The following is a 20,933-nucleotide window of genomic DNA, read 5'->3' on the forward strand; positions in this document are numbered from 1 at the left end:
TCTTTGGAGAGTAATCAGTGTTTTAAATGTTCTTCAAAATTATATGAGTCAGTAGAAATTGTCTTCCCATTTGTACCCTTAATTGGGGTTTAAGGCCATTTTAGGCATCTGCATGCTACTAAGTCTAATAGAAACTCTTAAAAGCCTGAAATAATTTGGGACCAAAATTGACACCTGAGGGCCATTCTATTAATGGGAGTTGAGAGTTACCAATTTTACAGTTGTTTTGTTTATAACCAGAGGGAAGGACAGGTTTACTCAATAGCTGCAGCATTACTCAGCACAGAGACCTAAGGAATGTTCCAGAAAGCACCAAGGAATTTGCCTGGTCCACAAATAAAATCACTGTATAAGATTATAGGGGCTACATTTATTGAGGAGGTCTGCCTCAGATTAGGACACTGAAGTCCTCAAATATCACACAAAAGTGGCACAAACTGGTTGCCAAACTTGAAATTAATGTTTATTTTCTGAGTTAACAAATGGTCCCAGAAAATGAAGGGAGAAGTCCTTTCCCAAAAAATATAATCACTCAAAACAAGTCACCTCCTTCCCAGAAGGAAAATGCTCAGAGCAGCATTAATGTTCCTTCCTTCAGGACCATGAGATTTCTCAGAAATGAGTTTAAACTCAGGAGAGATTATAAAAGTCCTCTGAACTACAAAATCAACCCAGGTTCTCCAGTAGAAATAATATTCCACCAGCAAAGGACTGGAAAGGAAAACAGAAAATCCCTTGCTGATATGACCCACAGCAGGTGTAGGGCACTTCAGTATTTTAAGAAATTGGCTAAGGAACAAATAAATTCTGTGTTTTTAGGCTAAACATGGAGTCAGTATGAAAAGCTGCCATTTCTAAATTAAAGCATTTGCTGAACTGGCAAAATAACTCATCAACTTGAAGCCAATCCTGAAAGATTTGCAAAAGAGTCAACCTATTACCAAAGCAAACTTTATTATCAAAGCAAAAAGGCCAGTATTGATCTGCCTTTGCTGATGCCTTTGGAAGCTCTTCCCACTGCAGTGCACTGGGAATTCAGGAGGATGGGCCACAGGGAAATCATGAGGCAAAAATAATAAAAGGAGAGGCAAAAATGAAGGAATGTCAAGCCTTCACTAGATGGGTTTCTGATTCTCCTCTTTCCCATGAATTAATGCCATGCTCAGGCTGTAATATTCCTTGGAATAACAAGGAAAACCCACTGCTCTCCAACATCCAGCTATTTAAAGCACCTACAATAACTCTGTACAATAATTCTGTAAAAAGAACTGATGCAAAACTGCAGACAAGAAACCAAAGTGAGCTAGAAACCAACCCCTCTGGGTGTCCCTGGCAGCAGCAGGATCTCAGGTTTTCCAGGCTTCTGTTGTGAAGCAGCACTGGTTTATTCAGACACAAAAGATTTAAGGCTGTTGGGGAAGATGTGGTTTAGAAATTCAGTGTACAGTGAGGATCTGGATATTTCCATACACACATGGATATTCATCCCTGTGAATGGAGATTTGATAATGCTGCCTCCTGAACTTTACTGCATTTTCAGCTGTTTTCCCACTGGGTTATTGAAATTCTTGCTCCTGCAAGAAGAGAGGACTCATGAGGAAATCTGCAGTTTGCAGGCACCAAAGGAGGAAGATAAAAATTTGCCCTTTCCCACCTCCTTAGGACAGGGTGAGGAAGGATATTTATCCAGCCAAAAGCACAAGGAAAATCAGGAAGGCAGAGCATGGCCTTGCTGACTGGAGTGTTGTTTCCAACAAAGCATAATTAACAACAGCTGCCTACAAATATGGATTTTTTTTTCCCCTTTGTGAAACTCAGTGGACATGTTCACCATCTCATTTGTATGCAGAGCTCTGATCTGCCAGGGACACCTGCCAGTCTCCAGCAACTTTCAGCAAAGATCAATCCATTTTCTAATTAGGGATAGGAGTTAGTGGCAGCTGAAATGACCAATTTAAATCCAGCAGGCCCTAAACAATGACTTCTCAGGGTGCTGCCTGCCCCAGAGCCTTTCCTTTGTAATCTTCTCAGCCTCTGCACTCTCCTGGATGATTTATGGTGTCTGGGGGCTCCTTGGCAGTACTTTCTGTGCTGATAAAGAGGAAAACCTTGACTGTATCTTAAATTGTCAACAAATGCTTTCAAATTTCCTAAGAGCTCTTGCATTTGTCCTTCATGTTTCCAGTTAAAAAAATGTTCCAGCCTGAAACTGCCCTTTCCTACAGAGTAACGCCCATGAACATCTCATTATTGAGCCCCATGAACTTTCCCCACAGTCAAAATGTGCTTAATTCCACTGGCCTCACCCCATAACTCCCAACCTCGTGGTGACAGCCCAATTAATTCTGCTGGCATCATTAATGAGGGGCTGATTATTCGAGAAACACACCTGGCAAGAGTGAGTTTCACAGGCTAAAAGAGATAGTACAACTTTAATAGAAGGAGACATCAAAAAGCATTTGCCCACAGCAAGGAATTCAACAATTGTGTTTAAATTTAATATAACAAGTAATAAAGAGTTGAGCTGGAGTCAAAGTCTGTCACTGGCTCTCCCACAATATTATTTATGGCTCTATATAGGCCGAGCTCTATGGCTTCAGCAGGCAAAAACCTTAATACCTTGTGACACAACTGGGCTGAGCCATCTAATATCACCCACAAATCCTTGAAAAACAAATACTCCTTCAAATAATTATGCTGTTCCAACATAATAACTTCCCAGGCAGTGATGGAATATCCCGTGTTAGGGAAGACCACTGAAAAGCTTTGTCTGTGTCCTGAGCTTCAAATCAAAGACCTTTAATATTAGGATCACACTCTGCACTGAATAAATGTCAGGGAAATAAACTTGATGGAACAATATATTTTTCATGCTCTAAAATGAATTTTAAAAAGGACCTAGAACAGGAAACTACAAAGTCTTTAACCTCTAGGGGGAAAAAAATCAAATACCACCCAGGTCACTAATAATCTAATGTCAACTGTTTCCATAAAAAATGGGCAATGATAAATAATCAAAGCATTTAGTGGGAGCTGTGGGGATCTGGGTTATTCTCAGTTACTCTGTGTTATTCTCTGTGCATGTTGATTAGATTTTTAAAAAAAAAGGAAATGTTTCTCCCTGTGGTTTTTAACCCACAGCATGAAATCTCTCACTTTATTTTCTAGATCCTTCCAGATCCTGACCTCTCTTAGCCTGGCTGCCACGGTATCTTCTTGAGAAGGAAAACACCTCAGAGGAGCCAATGCAAGGTGAACCTCTGGGCTGGAGAGGTTTAGGACACAAGGCAGGTCTGGCTGATCCACACTGTACAGAATTCCAGAATTCCAGACTCCTGCCTCCACGAGCTCCTGGCACTGAGCTGGCTCCTGCAGTGCCCTTCCACTCACACTCTCCTCTCATCACTGCTCACTGTTTGTATGGGCACAAAAGGTACAAGAAATGCTTATCCCACATAAATTATTTTAATTTCTTGCAGCAAACTACAAGGAAAGGGCCAGCCCCGAGCAGCCCACTCAGCAAACAAATGAATGTTAAAACTTGAACGATGTGTAGGCAGAGCTGTTTATTCCACTCTGCTTTACACCCCACTGCATCAATGCATTTATTACTCTCCTGCATCCATCTCATGCTGCCCAATCCTTCTTTATATTAAATGTAGAGCTCAGCACTGAGTTCTCTGTTCCAAGAGACACAAGATCACTTCTGCTGCACTTCATCACATGTGAGAGGAGACAAAACCTTTTGTCCTTTGGCCAGGCAGTCCAAACTCAGCATGAGGATAAAACCCCAGTGACAGACAACACACTCTGCATCCCTGGACTGAAGAATCAGTTTTTCTTGCCAAAAAAGTCTTCACTGAAACAAAACAAAAAGAAGAGGTGGTATTAGCTAACCTGAAATAGCGATTTTAAAGCAAGATTTCAGAAGAGCTGCTTTTATCATGATATAACCTATGGAAATTGTACCTGAAAATATGACAAGATTTCATGCCCTGGAATACTTTTTGCATCTTATTTCCATGAAGTGTCACATCCAACGCCATCTACCTTCATTTTCTTGGGTGCAATACACTGTCCTAAAAAAAAAAAAAAAAAAAAAAATCCCCTAGTGTTTCTCTTGGCTTTTCTGTCCTTGTGGCAAAGCAGAGCTGCAGCTGACCATACGGTGTTTTTACCAAAGCCGGTGTCACAGCTGCGGACAACCCTTTTAGCAGTGTTTTTGCAGTCCTCGTGGGGATTAAACACCGCCGCGCTCCCACATCCCTCCCGGCCCTTCGCAAACCGCCGGACACGCTCCAGCTCCTCAGAGTCCCTTCCAAACCCAGGGGAACTCCATGTGGGGCACAGCTGAGCCGGGCTGTGCAGCACAACGCCAATCCCATAAACCCGGCACTATTTCGGGCCCGGATTTTCCGCCTCGGCCGCGGCCGGCCCGGGCTCCGCTCCCCGCCCCGCTCCGCCCTCAGAGCCGGGGCCGCCCCTTCCCGCCCGGGGAAGCGGGGCCGGGGTAAGGAGCGAGGTCCAGAGGTTCAGAGGAGGAAAAGGCAGCTCTTAGAGCCCGTCCCTGAGGGCCGAGAGGAGCCAGGGAAGGGCAGAGCAGCTCCCGGAGCCCGTGAGGGGCGGGCACGGCCCTGGCTGGGGGAGTTACCGGGCACGGAGCTGCTCCAGGGCTGGAGCCGGGCTGGGAGAGCTGGGGGTGCTCACCTAGAGAAGAGAAGGCTCCAGGGAGAGCTCAGAGCCCCTGCCAGGGCCTGAGGGGCTCCAGGAGAGCTGGAGAGGGACTGGGGACAGGGCATGGAGGGACAGGACACAGGGAATGGCTCCCACTGCCAGAGGGCAGGGATGGATGGGATATTGGGAATTAGGAATTGTTCCCTGGGAGGGTTTGAGGCCCTGGCACAGGGTGCCCAGAGCAGCTGTGGCTGCCCCTGGATCCCTGGCAGTGCCCAAGGCCAGGTTGGACACTGGGGCTTGGAGCAGCCTGGGACAGTGGAAGGTGTCCCTGCCATGGCAGGGGTAGCACTGGGTGGGCTCTGAGGTCCCTCCCAACCCAAACCAATCAATGATTTTATGGGATCCTGACCCATGTGCCCACTACAGCACTGAGCTCCATTGTTCCCTCAGCCTTTCACCCACGTGGATTTCCTCACGTGGTGCCAGGCCCATGAACACTATCTCATCTAACCATACTCTCTTTCTCCATTTCAACTCATTCCCCCTTGTTCCATCACTACCTGCTGTTGTAATTAGTCTTACCTTTTCTTTCCTATAAGTTCCTTTTAGATGCTAGAAAGGGGGAAATTTGCATTTAATTTTTTTAAATGAAGAGTTTTATCCAAGCATTACTGTAATCCATTACAGATTTGAAAAGAATGCTGCTCAGATTTCACAGCTAATGTTCAGTTATAGTTGGTACTGTACATTTACCCTGTGATCTGAGCGTGTGCTGCTCTAATCTCTGCTTTGGCCTGATCAAGACTGAGTTGTGATTTTACCCACCTGTTGTGGTGGTTAAATCTGGTGTAATGTGACTGTAACATCCCAATGTACCTCCCATGTTGCTCTAAGTAATCCTGTGAAACTGACCTTGTTTTTGTTTTTATTTGCAGTGCTGTCCCATGGCAGCTGCCCCAGCAGAGAGCTCCAGCAGCCACGGGAAGGGGCTGGGGTTGAGCCACAGTCACAGCAGCTCTGCCTTAGACTATTCAGGGGACGCCTTTGAGTCCTTCAGTGAAGAGCAGGAGAGTGAAGCACCTGGATCCTGGTGTTCCACAGAGGATTTGGAGAGGGCAGCTGTGTCAGAGGCTTTGGAAAGCTCATCATCACTGGCAGGCCAAAGTCCTTCAGGTATGCAGAGCTCTCCTTGCTTGAGGCCTGCCTTCCACAGCTTCAGTCAGTGCAGTGGGGACTTGAATCAGTAAAAATAAACGTGTGAAAATTGCATGCAGTGTTCTTGCTGTGCAAAGTGCCCACCAGATCCCTGCTTCAGACAGCTCCATGGGAAGGTCTTGGCCATGGAAATCCTTCCTTAGTAATCTTGTGATGCTGAAATTGTGTTGGCACCTTAAAAAACAATTCTCCAAGCTACTTTTTACCATGTATGAAAAGTAGCTTGTTTTGTCACTACCTGCTGTTGTAAACAGTCTTACCTTTTCTTCCCTGTAAGTTCCTTTTAGATACTAGAAATTTTTTAATGAAATTTTTTAATTTTTTTAATGAAGAATTTTATCCAAGCTTTACTGTTACCCCACTTTTTTTATTGTGTATGAAAAATAGCTGGGCAATAAACCAATTTTTCCATGGGATAGTTCCATGATTTGAAATACTGAAGAGGGCTGGGTAGGACCCTAAAGCTGCAGCAGATGAGAGATAAAGCAGACGCTGAAATCTGTGCCTCATCTGTGTATTGCTGTGGCCCAGGGTTTCTCCTCCCTAGCAGGGAGAACTGGCACATTCAAGTGGAGGATTATTTGCCTCCCACTTTGCTTTCCTCACAATGTGTGTTCAAAGTTGCCTTTTTTCCTTGCAGAGGAGGAGTTTGAAGCAGTGGATCCTGCAGCTGTGGAAAGAGCTGCCATAGGAAAATGGATTGATGCCATGAGAAAATGGATTGATCTGAAAAATAAAGACACTGGGATTAGGCCAGACAAATCTGCCATCAGAACTCCTGCTGGTGAGTTGGGTAACTTCAGCAGAGGCTGTAATTGTTTCTTTTGGAAGGAGATGTAAACTTGACTTAAATTTTATACACAGGCTATTAAATTAAGCCAGCTAATTAGCCTGGCTTAATTAGCCAAATAATTAAGTACAAAGTTTCTCTTTTATGCTTTCTTGGAGAGCAGTTTGTCTCCCATATCACAATGGCTTTGATGCTCCCCCCATGTAGTGACATTATCCTGGTGATGCATTACCACAAAACCTGGAAAAGTACATTTAAAAATGTCCCCACATTTGACATTTAATTGTTTAATTTAATTCAGGCTTTTTCTCTCCAGCTGTAGAGGTACTAGGAAATTCAGGCATTTTTCCCTCCAAAATAAACATGGCTTCAGAATTTATTGTGTGAAATGGGTTTTCCCCCTTGTTCATCAACAGTATTGATAATTGAATTATTTGTTTGCCCTGTTTTAGTTCCTTTCCCAAGCTGAGGGAGGCAGTAGGGCACCAATTTTGGCAGGAACAATGGAGCAGCTTTACCCAAATAATGATGGAGTGTAGGGAGGAGGAGGAGGAAGGAAAGGAGGAAGGAAGGATCCATTTCCATGTACTGGTTATGCAAGGAACTGTGAGAGCAGATGGTGGGATGCAAGCCCTGCTAAAGTCTGTCAAAAAGTGGGTCAGAGATGCTATTTTTAATTAAGAAAAAAGAGCAAGAAAGCTGTAACTGAGCAAAAAATAATGGGAGCAGACAGGGAATCTTCTTCAATCTACATGGTGATGGAAAGTGAGCAGACTCGGAGTTTTGTAGGTCACTGTAGGACAGTCATCCTCCTGCCTGGGTGCTTCATGGCATGGGATTTGTGTACCAGCATCCTCAAAGCATCCAACTGCCCTAAAAAAGCAGCTCCTCAGGTCACCTCCAGGCTGGTGTGAATTGCAGAGCTCCTTCCCACAGTGGCAGTGCTGGGGTTCCTGACTCATCTCCTGCATTCCTGTGTTCCTGCACTCGAGGGAAGGCATGAGTGTGCAGCAGCTCATCTGCAGCAGGGAGGCTTCTCCTTGCCTGCTCCCCCAAGAGACTCTTCCTAAAATACATCAGTGTCCTGTGACAGATTCCTGGAGACAGTGAGGGGACCTGAGGAGTTCAGAAGCACTGAAGGAAGGATGAACCACAGCTGAAGGTTGAGGATGTTGAAAGTTGCACTCAGAGGATTTTATTCATAGAACCACTTGCAGATCCCTGTAGTTCTGCACCAGGGAATGCTTTGCCTTTGGCTGGTGGGTGCTGATGGCAGGGAGAGTCAGAGTGGTCACTGAGGCTGGGGCAGCAAGTCCTGTTCCCATCATCCAGTCTTGAGCTGATGGATGCAGAGCTGGCTTGCTTTTGCTTGTCCTGTCACTTGTCCCTGTGGCAGCCTCAGGTACATTGGTGCTTCCAGTGATCCATATGAAGAGCACAAAATATGGTTCATGCTTTTCTTTGATGCAAACACAGTACCCAGCCATGTTATCCCCAAATCAATCATAATTAGCCATGCACTGCCTTTTTTATTGCAGAATGTTACCATAAAATAAGCACAGCAACTTTTGTCTTCTGATACCTAGAAATGCTTCTCTTGGACTTAATCCTTCAGCACTTGCTAGCCCCCAACTCTTGTATTGTTTTAGCAGCTTGGAGATGTTTTTTTAATGCAGCAGATGAGCTCACCTGGAAGTGGATTGCTGCACAGTGAGTCCCCTCAGCACACTCAGCTCAGTGAATCGTGTGCACTGAGCACACAGGGTACTCTGAATTAGGAGTTGTTTTATTGCCTCAAGACTTTCCTTCTCATCTTACTACTAAACTACTAATAAGGTTAAATGTGATGGAGAGAGCAAAGGGTTCTGGTTTGCTTGTGGGAGCACTCTGGAATGTCCTTTTTATTTTTCATGGTTTTCTTTGTGGGCTGAAAGAAGAAAAACACACTGGCCTCAGGAGAGGTGAGAAATTTTCATCAGAGGTGTCTTTGTTCCTCCACCCCAGTGTGTTAGCATGAGCTGTTATTAGGCAAATGCATCACAACACGACTGTAAATTCTCAGTTCCACAGAGATTGCTCCATGTTAGTCATCTTTAAAATGTACTCGGGAAAAGACAATTCTTCAGCTTGGATGTATCTGAAAATTTAGGTGGGGCTCTTTAACCCCCTGGCTGGTGCTGTGCTCACAAGTTGCGTCTCACTTTTGTAATGTGTCTCCATGAATTGCTTTGCAGTTTTTTTCTGCACTGTTGCCACTGCACTGTTCCTTAATTGTTCCCTGGGAAGGTGGGGATGCCCTAGCAGAGGTTGCCCAGAGAAGCTGGAGCTGCCTTATCCCTTGGAGTGTCCAAGGCCAGGTTGAACAGGGTTTGGAACACCCTGGGACAGTGGGATGTGTCCCAGGGTGGCATCGGATGGGCTTTAAGGTCCTTCCAACCCAGGTTGTTGTGTGACTCTGGGATGATTCACTGTGCTGGAGGAGTTTTACTCACTTTAAATTCCTATTTGTGATGAACAGCCTGGTATTTCAGCCTGTTTCTCTCAGGTCTGTGTTACCTGCAGTGGTCTTTGTCATGTTCTTTGCTGGTCAGGCTGTCAGCATGTTCATCTGAAACTGTAAAATCAATCTAGGTCATTATGAAGATGCTATTTGGAGCTGCAGAGGTAAAACCTTACTGAAGAGCAGTTACTGATTATTGCCTTTCACAGTTATCTATTTTTAGTTTTTGCCTTCTTTAAAATAGAATATTAGTAGGGAATAATAACAACAAAATGCCTGCCAATTTTCCTATTAAATCAAAGTTAGACATCAAAGGAAAAGCAAACTCATAAAGATTTTCTTCTACTCCCTCCTCGTGGATTTCAAATGTCACTCTTAAGGCTGGAGTAAAAACCTACACAGGTCACTGAAAAACCCTACAAAACCCACATAGGTCACTGGGTTTCCCCCACCCCCCCAGCAGGGTTTGGGATGCAGACATGAGGATTAGCTTGTCTCTCCTGGGCTGCTGGAATCACAGCAGCTTCCTGGTGCACTTTGTGGGGCTTTGCTGCCCAAACATTCCACATTCTGTGACCTTCCTGCTGGGTGAGATGGGGCTGGCATTGATGCTGTGCTGGTGTCACTTGGGCTGCTCTTGTCACCTGCTCTGCCTTACTCCTCTGCAGTGAAGAGAGGGGGCACTGGATTTGGAGCAACCAAATATGAGGAAAATGTCCTTGTGGAGCAGTCATTGGCACTGGCAGGGATTCTCTGCACTGATCTCAGATCTGCCACCACAGCTGGAGAAGGAGCATTGCAGCAGGTCTGGATCACACACGGAAAAGAGGGAATCTGAGAGAGACATGCAGTAAACCCAACCCCAAAGCAAGAGCTGAGATCCCCTGGGCAGGTGAACCTCCCACACCTGGGGGAGATCTGAATGTGTAAATACTTCAGTTAAAAGACAAACTTTTCTCATAGTTTTTTGGGTTTATTTCAGAAAAATTCTAGTCCTTGATTATATTCTTTCTGAAATTCCTGTTAAGCAGGAGTTAACATGAACAAGTAGCTCCAGCACTGAGTTGTGCAGTGAGGTTTAAAAATTGCTGTTCCCTTTGCCAGTGTTTCTTCTGAAATCTGGAGGTGCAGATGAGCAGATGGGTGGGTGTGTGGCAGCACAGGATTTATGCATTATTAGAAACCAATTCTTAATAAAATTGCACTTGTGGATGTCAGAAGAACCTTAAGTGAGTTATTCAGGCTGGTATTAAACTGTCACTAAATGCTCAGTGGACCTGATGTATTTGTTTTATTTCTCCCTTTGAGTACTCAAATGCTTTTGTTCTGGGTTTTTTCCCCCCTCACAATGATAACCTTTTAATCTTTTTATTCATTCTATGTTCAGCATAAATGAACCTGCCAGGAATATTTTATTAGTGTGATTAAACCCAGTAGTGGCACATGATTTCCCCTTTTTTACATGATTCTTGTAAGGAAAATCACCTGATGACTGAAATGGTGGTTTCCACTCAGATATTTATGATGCTCCCTCAGAATTTTTTAAAATTAAGTTTCATTTTAAGGTGTTGCTAATTCTTATTTATGTGTCTATAAATTGTCACCATGTCTTTCCTTTTAATAATTTTTATACCTCGTCTTCTTAGGAGGAGTAATTGCTCTGTGATGCTCAAATCTGAACTTAAACATATTTTCCATGTTGTCCATGAAGCTACAAAATTCCTGCTTTGTTTAATTTTAATTATGGATTCCCTTCTCCTTTATAAACACTGGATTTCTGAGGAGAAATCCCAGGGAATTTAGGGGAAGTTTTATATTCCCATTGTTCAGTATTTTGAGGATTTGTGTTGTGGGACTGGAATGCCACAACATTCTGGAAATTGAATTTAATCTGAAAAAACAGAATGTGGAGGGGTTGTTCAAATGACACAGTCCACCTCCCAGCAGGAATTTGGGTGTGAATCCTTGGAGTTAAACTGGCCACACTTTGGAGTCACCACCTGCCTGACTTTGAGGGAAATCTGGGCATGGAAACCTGCAGAGCTGTGGTGTCTCCACCCCACCAGCCCCATGTCGTGCTGATGTCCATGAAATACTGCACTGATTGTGCTCTAAACCTCTGGAAAATCTCCCCAAAAGCCCTGAATGAAGTTGTAAATCCATCCTAACCCGCCCAGCTGAAGTCTAATCTCATTTTTATTTATTTTTATGTGCTACTGGGAAGGATAAGAGAATATGAAAGAGGGAATGATATTTTTGAAATAAGATCTTATAAAGAATTTAGGAAATGATTGTTGAAGCTTTCGACAAGAAGTGTTTTCTAATTGCATTTCCTCCAAAAAAAAATGCCTTTCTGTAGTTTGTAGAATTTATTGGAGGTGTTTCCAGAGTGACTTCAGTGGACACTGCCTCTAATTTTTCTTACAAATTGCTCCTTAGAGTTATTGATGAAGAGCTCTCTTGATATATTAATTAATTTGGGTTTAGCAAGTTGCAGTTTCTGGTAGTAAGGTGCTAAATCTGTATTATTGACAGCCAGTTTATTTAATGTCATAATATTTAACTGCTTGCTTTGCTAATCTATTTATCCTGTGCCATTAACCTTTTGTCTTTTTATTTCCTCCTATCTTTGGAGCCTGTTTTAAAGCCATTTATTGTGCAAGTTCCTACGGCTCCCATGCACATTTGTGTTTAAACTCTGATTTTAGAGCCATTTATTGTGCAGGTTCCTACAGTTCCCATCCCCATTTGTGTTTAAACTCTGATTTTAGAGTCTGTTTCAGAGCCATTTATTGTGCAAGTTCCTACGGCTCCCATGCACATTTGTGTTTAAACTCTGATTTTAGAGCCATTTATTGTGCAGGTTCCTACAGTTCCCATCCCCATTTGTGTTTAAACTCTGATTTTAGAGTCTGTTTCAGAGCCATTTATTGTGAAAGTTCCTACAGCTCCCATGCACATTTGTGTTTAAACTCTGATTTTGGAGCCTGTTTTAGAACCATTTATTGTGAGAGTTCCTACAGCTCCCATCCCCATTTGTGTTTAAATTTTGATTTTAGAGCCATTTATTGTGAGAGTTCCTACAGCTCCCGTGCACATTTATGTTTAAATTGTGATTTTAGAACCATTTATTGTGCAAGTTCCTGCAGCTCCTGTCCCCATTTGTGTTCAAATTCTGATTTTGGAGCCTGTTTTAGAACCATTTGTTGTGCAAGTTCCTACATCTCCCGTGCACATTTGTGTTTAAATTCTGATTTTGGAGCCATTTATTGTGCAGGTTCCTACAGCTCCCATCCCCATTTGTGTTTAAACTCTGATTTTAGAGCCATTTATTGTGCAGGTTGTTACATCTCCCATCCCCATTTGTGTTTAAATTTTGATTTTAGAGCCATTTATTGTGCAGGTTCCTACAGCTCCCATGCACATTTGTGTTTAAACTCTGATTTCAGAGCCATTTATTGTGCAGGTTCCATCCCCATTGGTGTTTAATTGTGCTCTGCTGTTGCTGCAGGCAGGGCCTGACCCTGGGTTTGGGTTTTCCTTGGCTAACCCGAGGTGACACCGATCAAGAGCAGCAATTCCTCTTTCCCAGAGGCAGCCATTGACGCTCTTGCCCTGTTGCTTTGTGCCTGGCAGCAGTTGCTGAGCTGTCCCATGGAGAGCTGGCTGCTCTCAGCTCTTTCTGCAGCAGGAGGATCAGCAGCATGCAGCAGGAGCAGGCAGGGAAGGGCAGGAAGCTGCAGTGGGGAGGCCCAGCAAGGCACACTGAGACACCAGATTCCTGTGCTGTTCCTGCCCAGCTGATGAACAGGATCCTGCTGGAAAACACCATGGAGGCTGTGAAACAGGTACTGGGGGAGAGAAGGGGAAATTTTCCCTAAATTCTGTGAGAACCACTGGAGAAAGAGCCATAAGAACAGGATCAAGTCAGGCAGACCTTACTGATGCCAGGCTTAGGCCTCTGGAAGAGGTTTTGGATAGACAACTCAAGATTTATCCTTCTCCTTTCTCAGACATCAGTGTAGAACTGTTGGTATCAAATAATCACCATAAAATGTTGTCTGCTGATAAAATCCTGATCTGTGTGATTGAGCAAGGCTGGAGTCATCATTTATTTTACAAAAAGCCCTGGATCAGCTGAAGGAAAAAGCCTTTTTCTCTGATTATGTTTGCCCCAATTATTTATCAAATTATTTTGCATATTATTTGTTGTGAAGTCTTTGTGACTCCAGGATTAGAAGAATTCCAAATACAAAACCTCCCTGTGCTCCCAGCTTTCTTAGGTATTAGATAATATTGATGAAAGCAATTCCAATAAAATATTGCTGACCTCAGTCCCTGCTTAAGAAGCCTCTGTCTCATCTTTAGCCAATTCAAATATCTTTTTTTTGTCACCAGCCCAGTGGGTTTTTCCTACCACAGGATGGGTTTTATTCCCCAGCTCCTCCCCTCAGCCCTGCACCTAAAAATAACACTTGAAAGTCAGTTCTGGTGTGATAATTTCAGACTTCCTGTCTTTTAAAACAATTTTGACATTTCAGCCATCTGCTTTTTAGATTCCTATTAATGTTAACCCACCTTGCAAATTTAATGGATTTTTTTTATTTCCTTTTTATTTGTCTTACATTGTGGGAATGCATTCCCTGAGAAAAGTAATTTCATCTGCTCTTCTGCTTGGTTTTATCTGTAGCTCCACACAACAACATTTTTATCCAGAGAAGTCAGGGAAAAGGGGACAGAGAGGCCTGGGATGGCACTTCCTTGGGTTGATTCCCCTGCTTTTGTAGCAATTTAATGTGTTTATGGAGCCAGATGGAATCTGAGTCAATTAGATCGGATAAAACCATTGATATTTCATAAAAGCATCAACCCTGGGATTTGTGTAATGCTGTTAAATAAGCTTAAGATTTCATGGTGGATAAACTGACCTAGGAATCACTGAGTAGCACTGATTCTCTTACAGTCAGAACTGCAGAGTCTGGGTTGGATTCTGGCTCAGAGCTGCATGTTTGAACTAATGGCTCCAGAGTTTATTTGCATCTTAATTTATTTATAAAATGTATATATGTATAATTTGTAATTATAACCCCTCTGGCTGCTGCTTAAGGCCTTACACACAGTCAGCATAGGAACAGTTATAGATTATTGAATTGTGACTCAGAATTATTTTACCACTGCCTAAAAAGCCAATTTTTGTCTTTAGACAGTACCTCTGTGTATTTTTATTAATTGTTCTCAAAGTTGCCAGGCCAGACATTGCTCATGGCATCAAAGTTTCCTCTTCCAGGTGACAGAAGCTGAAATCCATGAGACTTCAACCTGTCCTGACTGCCAGCAGAAGGAGGCAGAGCTGGCCAAGGTTGCCTTTCTCAGGCAAAAAAAGACTCTGCTGGAAGGTGCTTTAATCCAAGAGAAATTGGAAGAAAAGTTTTACTCCAGGGTAAGCAAATATTGTTGAAAAAAAAGGTATGCTATATTTTATAGGTGCTGTAATGAAAGAATCTGTAATTCAGATTCTCCCTGATTTATGGCAGTGAGATCTGTGCAAACAAAAATAGAATTTGGGTCCATTTCATTAATAAAATGCTTGGGACCAACGTTCTCCTCAAGTCATTTGAGGAGATTTATGCCTGATTTATGGAAGCTGAAGGTCATTGCCAGGATGTCCTAGAATTTGGGTCCCTTTTGATATGTCTCCCCAGTTTGTTTTCTTCTGGGCTGTCCAAGCTGAAATGGCAAATTAAATGATGTGATAGGAGGGAACTGCCCATACTGGGCTTCCTTGCTCATCCTTTGCCATGGGAGTCTTGGAATGTGCAAGGATTCCACATCTGCAGTGTGTGATGGAGGCTGAGAGGGATACTCTGAGATTGCTTCTTGGAATTCCTGTCTCTGTGCCAGTGTCCCAAAGATGGAAGCTTTCTTGGTAGCAAGTGCCTCTGGAGCAGCTGGGGGAGCAGTGAAATATGCAGAATTCCCTGTGTCTCCTGTGGCTGTTCTTCAGGAGGGTCTTCCTGAAGGAAGAGCTCTTCTCTCCCTCCTTGGGAAGGGGTAGACTGAAGGCAGGAGCCTTCCTGCAGCTCCCAGGTCTCTTCCCCTGTTGATGAGCAGGCTGGGAGTTTGTGCTGTACCACACAGTTCTTTCTTCCTTAATAATTCCAGTCTCCAGAATTTTGACTCTTCCTCACTCCATACCTGAGATTGGAGAGCTTCAGTCTCAGGTGAGGCTTCACTTTTTCCCACTTTCCCCCTCTGCTTCCCTGCAAGGCCAGCTGCTTTTCCCTTCCTCCTTAGGGAAGTATCCTGTTTTTTTGGGCCATGCTGTTGGGCAGAGTTTTCAAACAGAATTCTTTCAAACCCACCATATTGTGGGTTGTGGAGTTGGAGGAGTGCTGCCCACCTGGCTGGGCTTGAGGGACTGGGTGTGTGCTCCAGGCCATGAGCAATGTCAGGAATACAATCCTGAATAATTCCATGTTTCCTTTCTGTTTCAGGACATGCTCTCACTTCTAGGAGAAGCACTCAGAAGCTTTCCCAAACCTTCAGTGGATCCCAGGGATTTGTGGCAAAGGCTGAAGGGTCAGGAGTGGAAAGACTGAATGAGCCATAACTCCAGTGGGTGAAGAACTGGAGAGAGCCTCCTGTGGGCAGTCAGCTCCAGAATTCCAATGATTTTGGATCTGAGCTGCTCTGGCAGTGATGGATTGGCTGCTGCTTTAATATTCCTGCAGGTGGAACCAGATCTGCCTGGCTGGGGTATGAGTCAACCCTTCTTCCTTCCCCAGTGCAAATGTTGCAATATATTGTAATCTGTCTTCATAGGTTTCTCAAATTCCAGAAGCCAACAGTTTCCATTATTAATCTGGCCAGCCAGAAGTATTGTTTTTTGTGGGATTACTGTGGGATTGCAGAGCAGCTCCCAGCTGCTGCCATCCATAAGGAAAATAAATGATTCCATTTGCCAGGGCAGGGAGGTGTAATTACTGCATTTCAGCTCAGGCTTTGCCCACTGCCACATGGTAAATTGAAAGTGAGCCCCAGGTGGAGGACAAAAAGCAAAGTTAACTATAAAAAGCAGTAGAATGAAATGCAGTATTTATAGAAGGGAAATAATGAGGTTGTAACAGAAATTAATCAGCAGGACTGGGGATGCCAATGGCTTGAGAAATGATAATAAATTAATCATGGAATCTATATAGGATAGAGAGAAAAAATCAACAGATTAAAACTGGGATAAGAATTGCAAGAAAATATTTTGGAATTTGTTGTAATTTTTCAAGATGATGAAGTCACCGTTATTCAAAGATTGGATCTGGGGTTCAGTACACATCCAAATAAAATGGAATTGTGCTGGGAATCTTTGGGTAAGACAATGAAATCATCCTCACTGTGGCCTCCAAAGCCCGGTGCTGCTCTGTGGGCACCTCTGCAGCCCTTTGTGGTCAAGGCTGACAGCAGGGGCTCAGCCCCTTGCTCCAGCCATGGCCTGACTCTCCTCAGCCTCCCATTTCCTGATTTCTCTGCATTCCCATCTCTGTGGAAGTCTTGGAGGGATATCCCTATCTATGAACCCACACTGTATTTTTGTGCCAAAGCAGAGAGAATTAAATCCCCCTGTTGCATTTTCTTCCCTCATTTTGGGACAAGAGCCCTCACTGCTGAAGTGGGGTTTGTGTTTCATGGAGTTGTTTCCCTCCCCGTGCTCTGTGTTGTTTATCAGAGTCCTTGAGGGCTGTTTAGCTTCTTGTTCTCACTTCTCACAAACCAATGGAAAACCTGGTGGGAAATGCTGGGATATAAACAGAAGTATTAGCCAAGGTCTGCCTTCTGCTGCTTAAGAATCTGCTCTGAGTGATTTCCCTGGGAGTGGATCCTGAGTAGGTCAAGCACCAGGTGGGAGCCCAGCCCAGTCCTGAGTGACTCAGAGCTGCTTGTCCCTGCAAACAGCTTTAACTGTCCATCAAAAATATTCCCCCAAAAGCATCCCCTTTTGAATTGTCCCTGCAGAGCACCTGGGTAATGAATAAACTCTGCTTGTTCCTTCCTGTTGCTCTGGAATCCTTAGAAATGTTTAAGTCCCTTAAATTTCCTGCCTTCCAATCTCTTCATGGATGCCCCACCTCTGTTCCTTACTTGTTTTGGTCTGCACTCCCTGGTTCTCTGAGCCTTTGGAAGTCTGCAAACGCTGGGAAAGGCACCCAGAATTTCAGGTGGAGCCTTAGAAGGGCTGTCAGGTGTACAGGGAGGTGATCAGGAACGGAATCCTTTGAAAATGTCATTTTGTAGCACAGATTTCAGCCCTTGCAGACCCACAAAAAGTGACTTCCATGCACATGTTGATATTTCTGTTTTCAGAACATAGACGCTTTCTAGAGCTACTGAAATTTCTTTGCAGCTGCTGTCATGGCTTTCTGTAAATCCTGAACTGTGAGTTATTTGGGTTATGTGTCTGACAGTATTTGTCTGTGGAAAAGCAGCCTGCTCACACACAGTGCCTGCACAGTTCTCGTTTGTTTGCATAAATGTTACAAACAGAACTCAGGTAACTCCTCAGGAAAATCAAAGCAGATTTTGCTGATGGCTGTTGGATGCATTTTCCTGCTGCTCACTACAGTTGTTTCATTCTTTTATCAGCAATGACTCTGAGTGTTTTCTTTAGCAGCTCTTAGAGATATGCAATGGAATGAATGATCCGAGCCCCTAAATAATTTATTTCCTAATCCTGCACTTTTTGAGGCTGGAGATCCAAAACTCTGCCAGGAAGGATGTGGGAAAGAGGGTGTATGATGTATCTTCCTTTTTCCCTTTCCAGGAGCTCCTCCCTCCAGCAGCAGATTTTTCTTTTGATCCAAAGAAACCTCAAAACTCTGGTCAATGAATATTGACTCATCTGCTGCCTGGTTTGTGCTTGCTGGGGCATAAAAGGAGCAGGGTGGCTCAAGAGGGATTCCTTGGGAAAAGCAGCTGTGGCTGTGAAACAAATCAATCTGCCTCTTCAAAGTGCTCTGCAGCTTTGCCTTTGTGGTTTTCATGCCACCCAGAGTTGGATGATTTAATCTTCTGGATGATTGCTGATGTGGGGTTCATTGCTCTGAGCTCTGTGGTAACAGAGAAGGTTTCTCCCATCTCAGTTGTTTCATGCTCTGTGTATGCTGATATCCACTTTTGGGGTGTTGGATTTTAGAACTGACTCTTTGGAGAAACTTACATTCCTCACATTATCATTACAGCTTCCCATGGGCTGGAGCACTGTAACTTTCCCTTTCATTTGCTCCAGCTTTATGAAAAACCACCCTGCACTCCAGGCTCCCTCATTCCTTGTCTTCTTTCCAGCCCTCTCTTCAGCTCTGGGAGTTTGTATCTCTAGGAAAAACTTCCATCTCAGTCCCAGCAGGCTGCTAGCCCAGCTCTGAGTGGGAATGAACTTTCAGTGTCATTAAGTCCCTGGATATGAGCTGGCAACAGAGCTGAACATTCACAAACGGCCTGTTCTGGTGGCAGGCCCTGCCCATGGCAGGGGTGGCACTGGATGAGCTTTAAGGTCCCTTCCAAGTCAAACCATTCCACAATTCTGGGATATTCGAGTTTGGATTTCCAGCTACTGAGGAAATCCTTTGTGGTCCCACTGGTCCAGTGTAGGATCACAGAAAAGTCTGGATTGGAAGAGACCTTCCAAAGGCCCCCTAACCTCCCCTGCCATAGCAGGGACACCTTCCAATATCCCAGGATGATCCAACCTGGCCTTAGACACTTTCACGGATCCAGGGGCAGCCACAGCTTCTCTGGGAATTCTATTCCAGGGCCTGCCTACCCTCAGTGTAAAAACCTTCTTGTATCTGGTCTAAACCAACCCTCCTGCAGGTAAAACCATTCTCCCTTGTCCTGAGGACACAGGGCCTGCTGAGAGCCGTGCCCCATCTCTCCTGCAGGCCCAGGTACAGGAATGTTTCCCTGGAGCCTTCCCTTCTCCAGCTGAACACTCCCAACACTTGGGTTCTCCTCAGGGGAGAGGGGCTCCAGCCCTCAGAGCACCTTTGTGGCCTCATTCCATTAATCCTGAGTCTTTTCTCTGAAGTTACAGGAAAATATGAAATGCTCCAGGCCCCTCATTGCCTCCTCAGAAATTCCCCTCTTGGGGTTGGGGTGTGGTGAGACTTGGGTATTTTTTTAGTTCTGTTTTTTACCACGGCCAGTTTGATGAGGTTCCAAGAAAAGGAGCTGAACTCATTTCTTCGTATTGGGAACTTGACAAAAGTTTTCAGCTGGTGGCACCAAGGATGAGAGCTGGTGTTCCCTGAGTGCAGTTCCCCCAAACCATCCATGTATCCTCCAGCAAGAGCTGCAGTGCTCCCAGCTCTGCATCCTTCAAGCATTTTCCAATCTCCTTGCATTCCTCAAGCTGTGGTTTTATTACCACTGGATGTGATTTTCAGAGAGTGACTTGATTGTGCCCCAGAGGGAGGCACTGGGTGTATGCAGATCAGCCCTGCCTGCCCTGGGGCTGCTTTCCTGACTGCTCTGCCTTTAAATGATGGCAAAACAGATATTAATCCTATCAACTACACATTTGCATTGTTTTCATGCAACTATTTGTCCTTTTTTTTTCTCCACAACTGATTTTGAAGATCTTTGGCAGCACTGACAACACCAGGGTGTGGATGGGAGATGAGGGGGAGTGGATTCCTTCTGTCAGGGTCCTCCATCTTCCAGATTACCCAAATAATTGATCCGGGTACTTAAAAAAAACCCCAAACATTTTCCAGCTTCTGGGCATGGATATTCACTGCTTATTTATTCATTTATTTATTCTGTAATAAAATAGTACTGCTTTCACAGACTAGGCTGTATGATCCATAAATACCCTTGTAAAATAGATTTGTAGCATGTAACAGAATCCAGTAGAATATTCTGTGAAAATACTTTTTTGTTGTTGTTGTTGTTGTTGATAGCAGTTTCAGAACATTTACATCCTTCATCCTGACATTTTGAAATAGAACATTTTTTTTCCTACAGAGGTAAGTTTACAGCATCATCACAGTATTATAGCTTGTTTAAAAATACATACAGCAGTACTGGTAATTGCAAGCAAGCTGTAGACTTGAGCAGGGGGCTGGTGGCAACTTCACATGGTTTCTACTTTATAAAACAATGACATTTATTAATATTACATCCATCACTTGGTTAGAAAAGATGACTTAGATGTGCTACTCACAAGACATCTGTCATTTCTCCGTGACATCACAGACCAGGCTATGGAAATAGAAACACTCCGTGGTACGGGTGGTGTTTAAAAAGGATTTGATGCCTAACTAAAAAAAGGAGTTTAGGCTGTCTCTTCCCTTAGGAATTTGAGTTCCATTGACACTGGATGTCCTTAATCCACTTGTGGGAATGCCACAAGCAGCTCTCAGCGCAGCCCTGGTGTGAAGGAAGCACTGAAATGTCACTGAAATGTGGGCCCAGGAGCAGCCTGGCAGCACCAGCTGGGACCCACTCACTGCAGCACCTGCAGTCCTGCTGGGACCAGTGCAGCACAACTGCCCTGCTTTGGACCAGCTGAGCTGCTTGGGATACCCAAAATCTGCCTCTTCACCTTCCAGGGGGTTTGTGAAAGAGTGAAAGCAACAGGTTGAAATTTACTGGTTCAGTTAATACACAGAAAATTGTGGTTAGGGTTGGAAAGGAGCTAAAAACTCCTCCCATTCCAGCCCTGCCATGCCAGGGACACCTTCCATTGTCCCAGAGTGCTCC

The 20,933-nt window shown here is 44.2% G+C and overlaps 1 protein-coding gene and 1 long non-coding RNA gene across 3 annotated transcripts; one reads left to right on the forward strand and one right to left on the reverse strand.

Moving 5' to 3' along the window:
- Nucleotides 1-2,403: 2,403 nt before the first annotated feature.
- LOC128795278 (uncharacterized) lies at nt 2,404-4,643 on the reverse strand. Its single transcript, XR_008433464.1, has 3 exons — nt 4,179-4,643; nt 3,970-4,079; nt 2,404-3,859 (listed from the first exon to the last, which is right to left on the reverse strand). It is a non-coding gene; the product is annotated as an uncharacterized LOC128795278 (long non-coding RNA).
- C14H8orf48 (chromosome 14 C8orf48 homolog) lies at nt 4,437-20,019 on the forward strand. 2 transcript variants are annotated; one of them, XM_053955923.1, is made up of 6 exons: nt 4,437-4,510; nt 5,613-5,850; nt 6,533-6,676; nt 12,819-13,030; nt 14,470-14,622; nt 15,677-20,019. In XM_053955923.1, the coding sequence occupies exons 2-6, from the start codon at nt 5,622-5,624 to the stop codon at nt 15,779-15,781; spliced, it is 843 nt and encodes a 280-aa protein (XP_053811898.1). In that variant the 5' UTR covers nt 4,437-4,510; nt 5,613-5,621; the 3' UTR covers nt 15,782-20,019. The 2 variants fall into 2 exon arrangements, with proteins under 2 accessions (XP_053811898.1, XP_053811899.1); XM_053955924.1 differs by having other exon boundaries at nt 12,822-13,030.
- The last annotated feature ends 914 nt before the right edge of the window (nt 20,020-20,933 follow it).

This window comes from Vidua chalybeata, chromosome 14 (genome assembly GCF_026979565.1).
Source record: "Vidua chalybeata isolate OUT-0048 chromosome 14, bVidCha1 merged haplotype, whole genome shotgun sequence".
Taxonomy (NCBI): Eukaryota; Metazoa; Chordata; class Aves; order Passeriformes; family Viduidae; genus Vidua; species Vidua chalybeata.

Excerpts from the sequence above, each read along its gene's own strand:
- C14H8orf48 (XM_053955923.1), top strand. The coding sequence starts at position 5,622 with ATGGCAGCTGCCCCAGCAGAGAGCTCCAGCAGCCACGGGAAGGGGCTG. Across the intron at positions 6,677-12,818 it reads TGCCATCAGAACTCCTGCTG|CAGTTGCTGAGCTGTCCCAT; the intron begins GTGAGTTGGGTA and ends TGTGCCTGGCAG. Across the intron at positions 14,623-15,676 it reads AAGAAAAGTTTTACTCCAGG|GACATGCTCTCACTTCTAGG; the intron begins GTAAGCAAATAT and ends TTTCTGTTTCAG.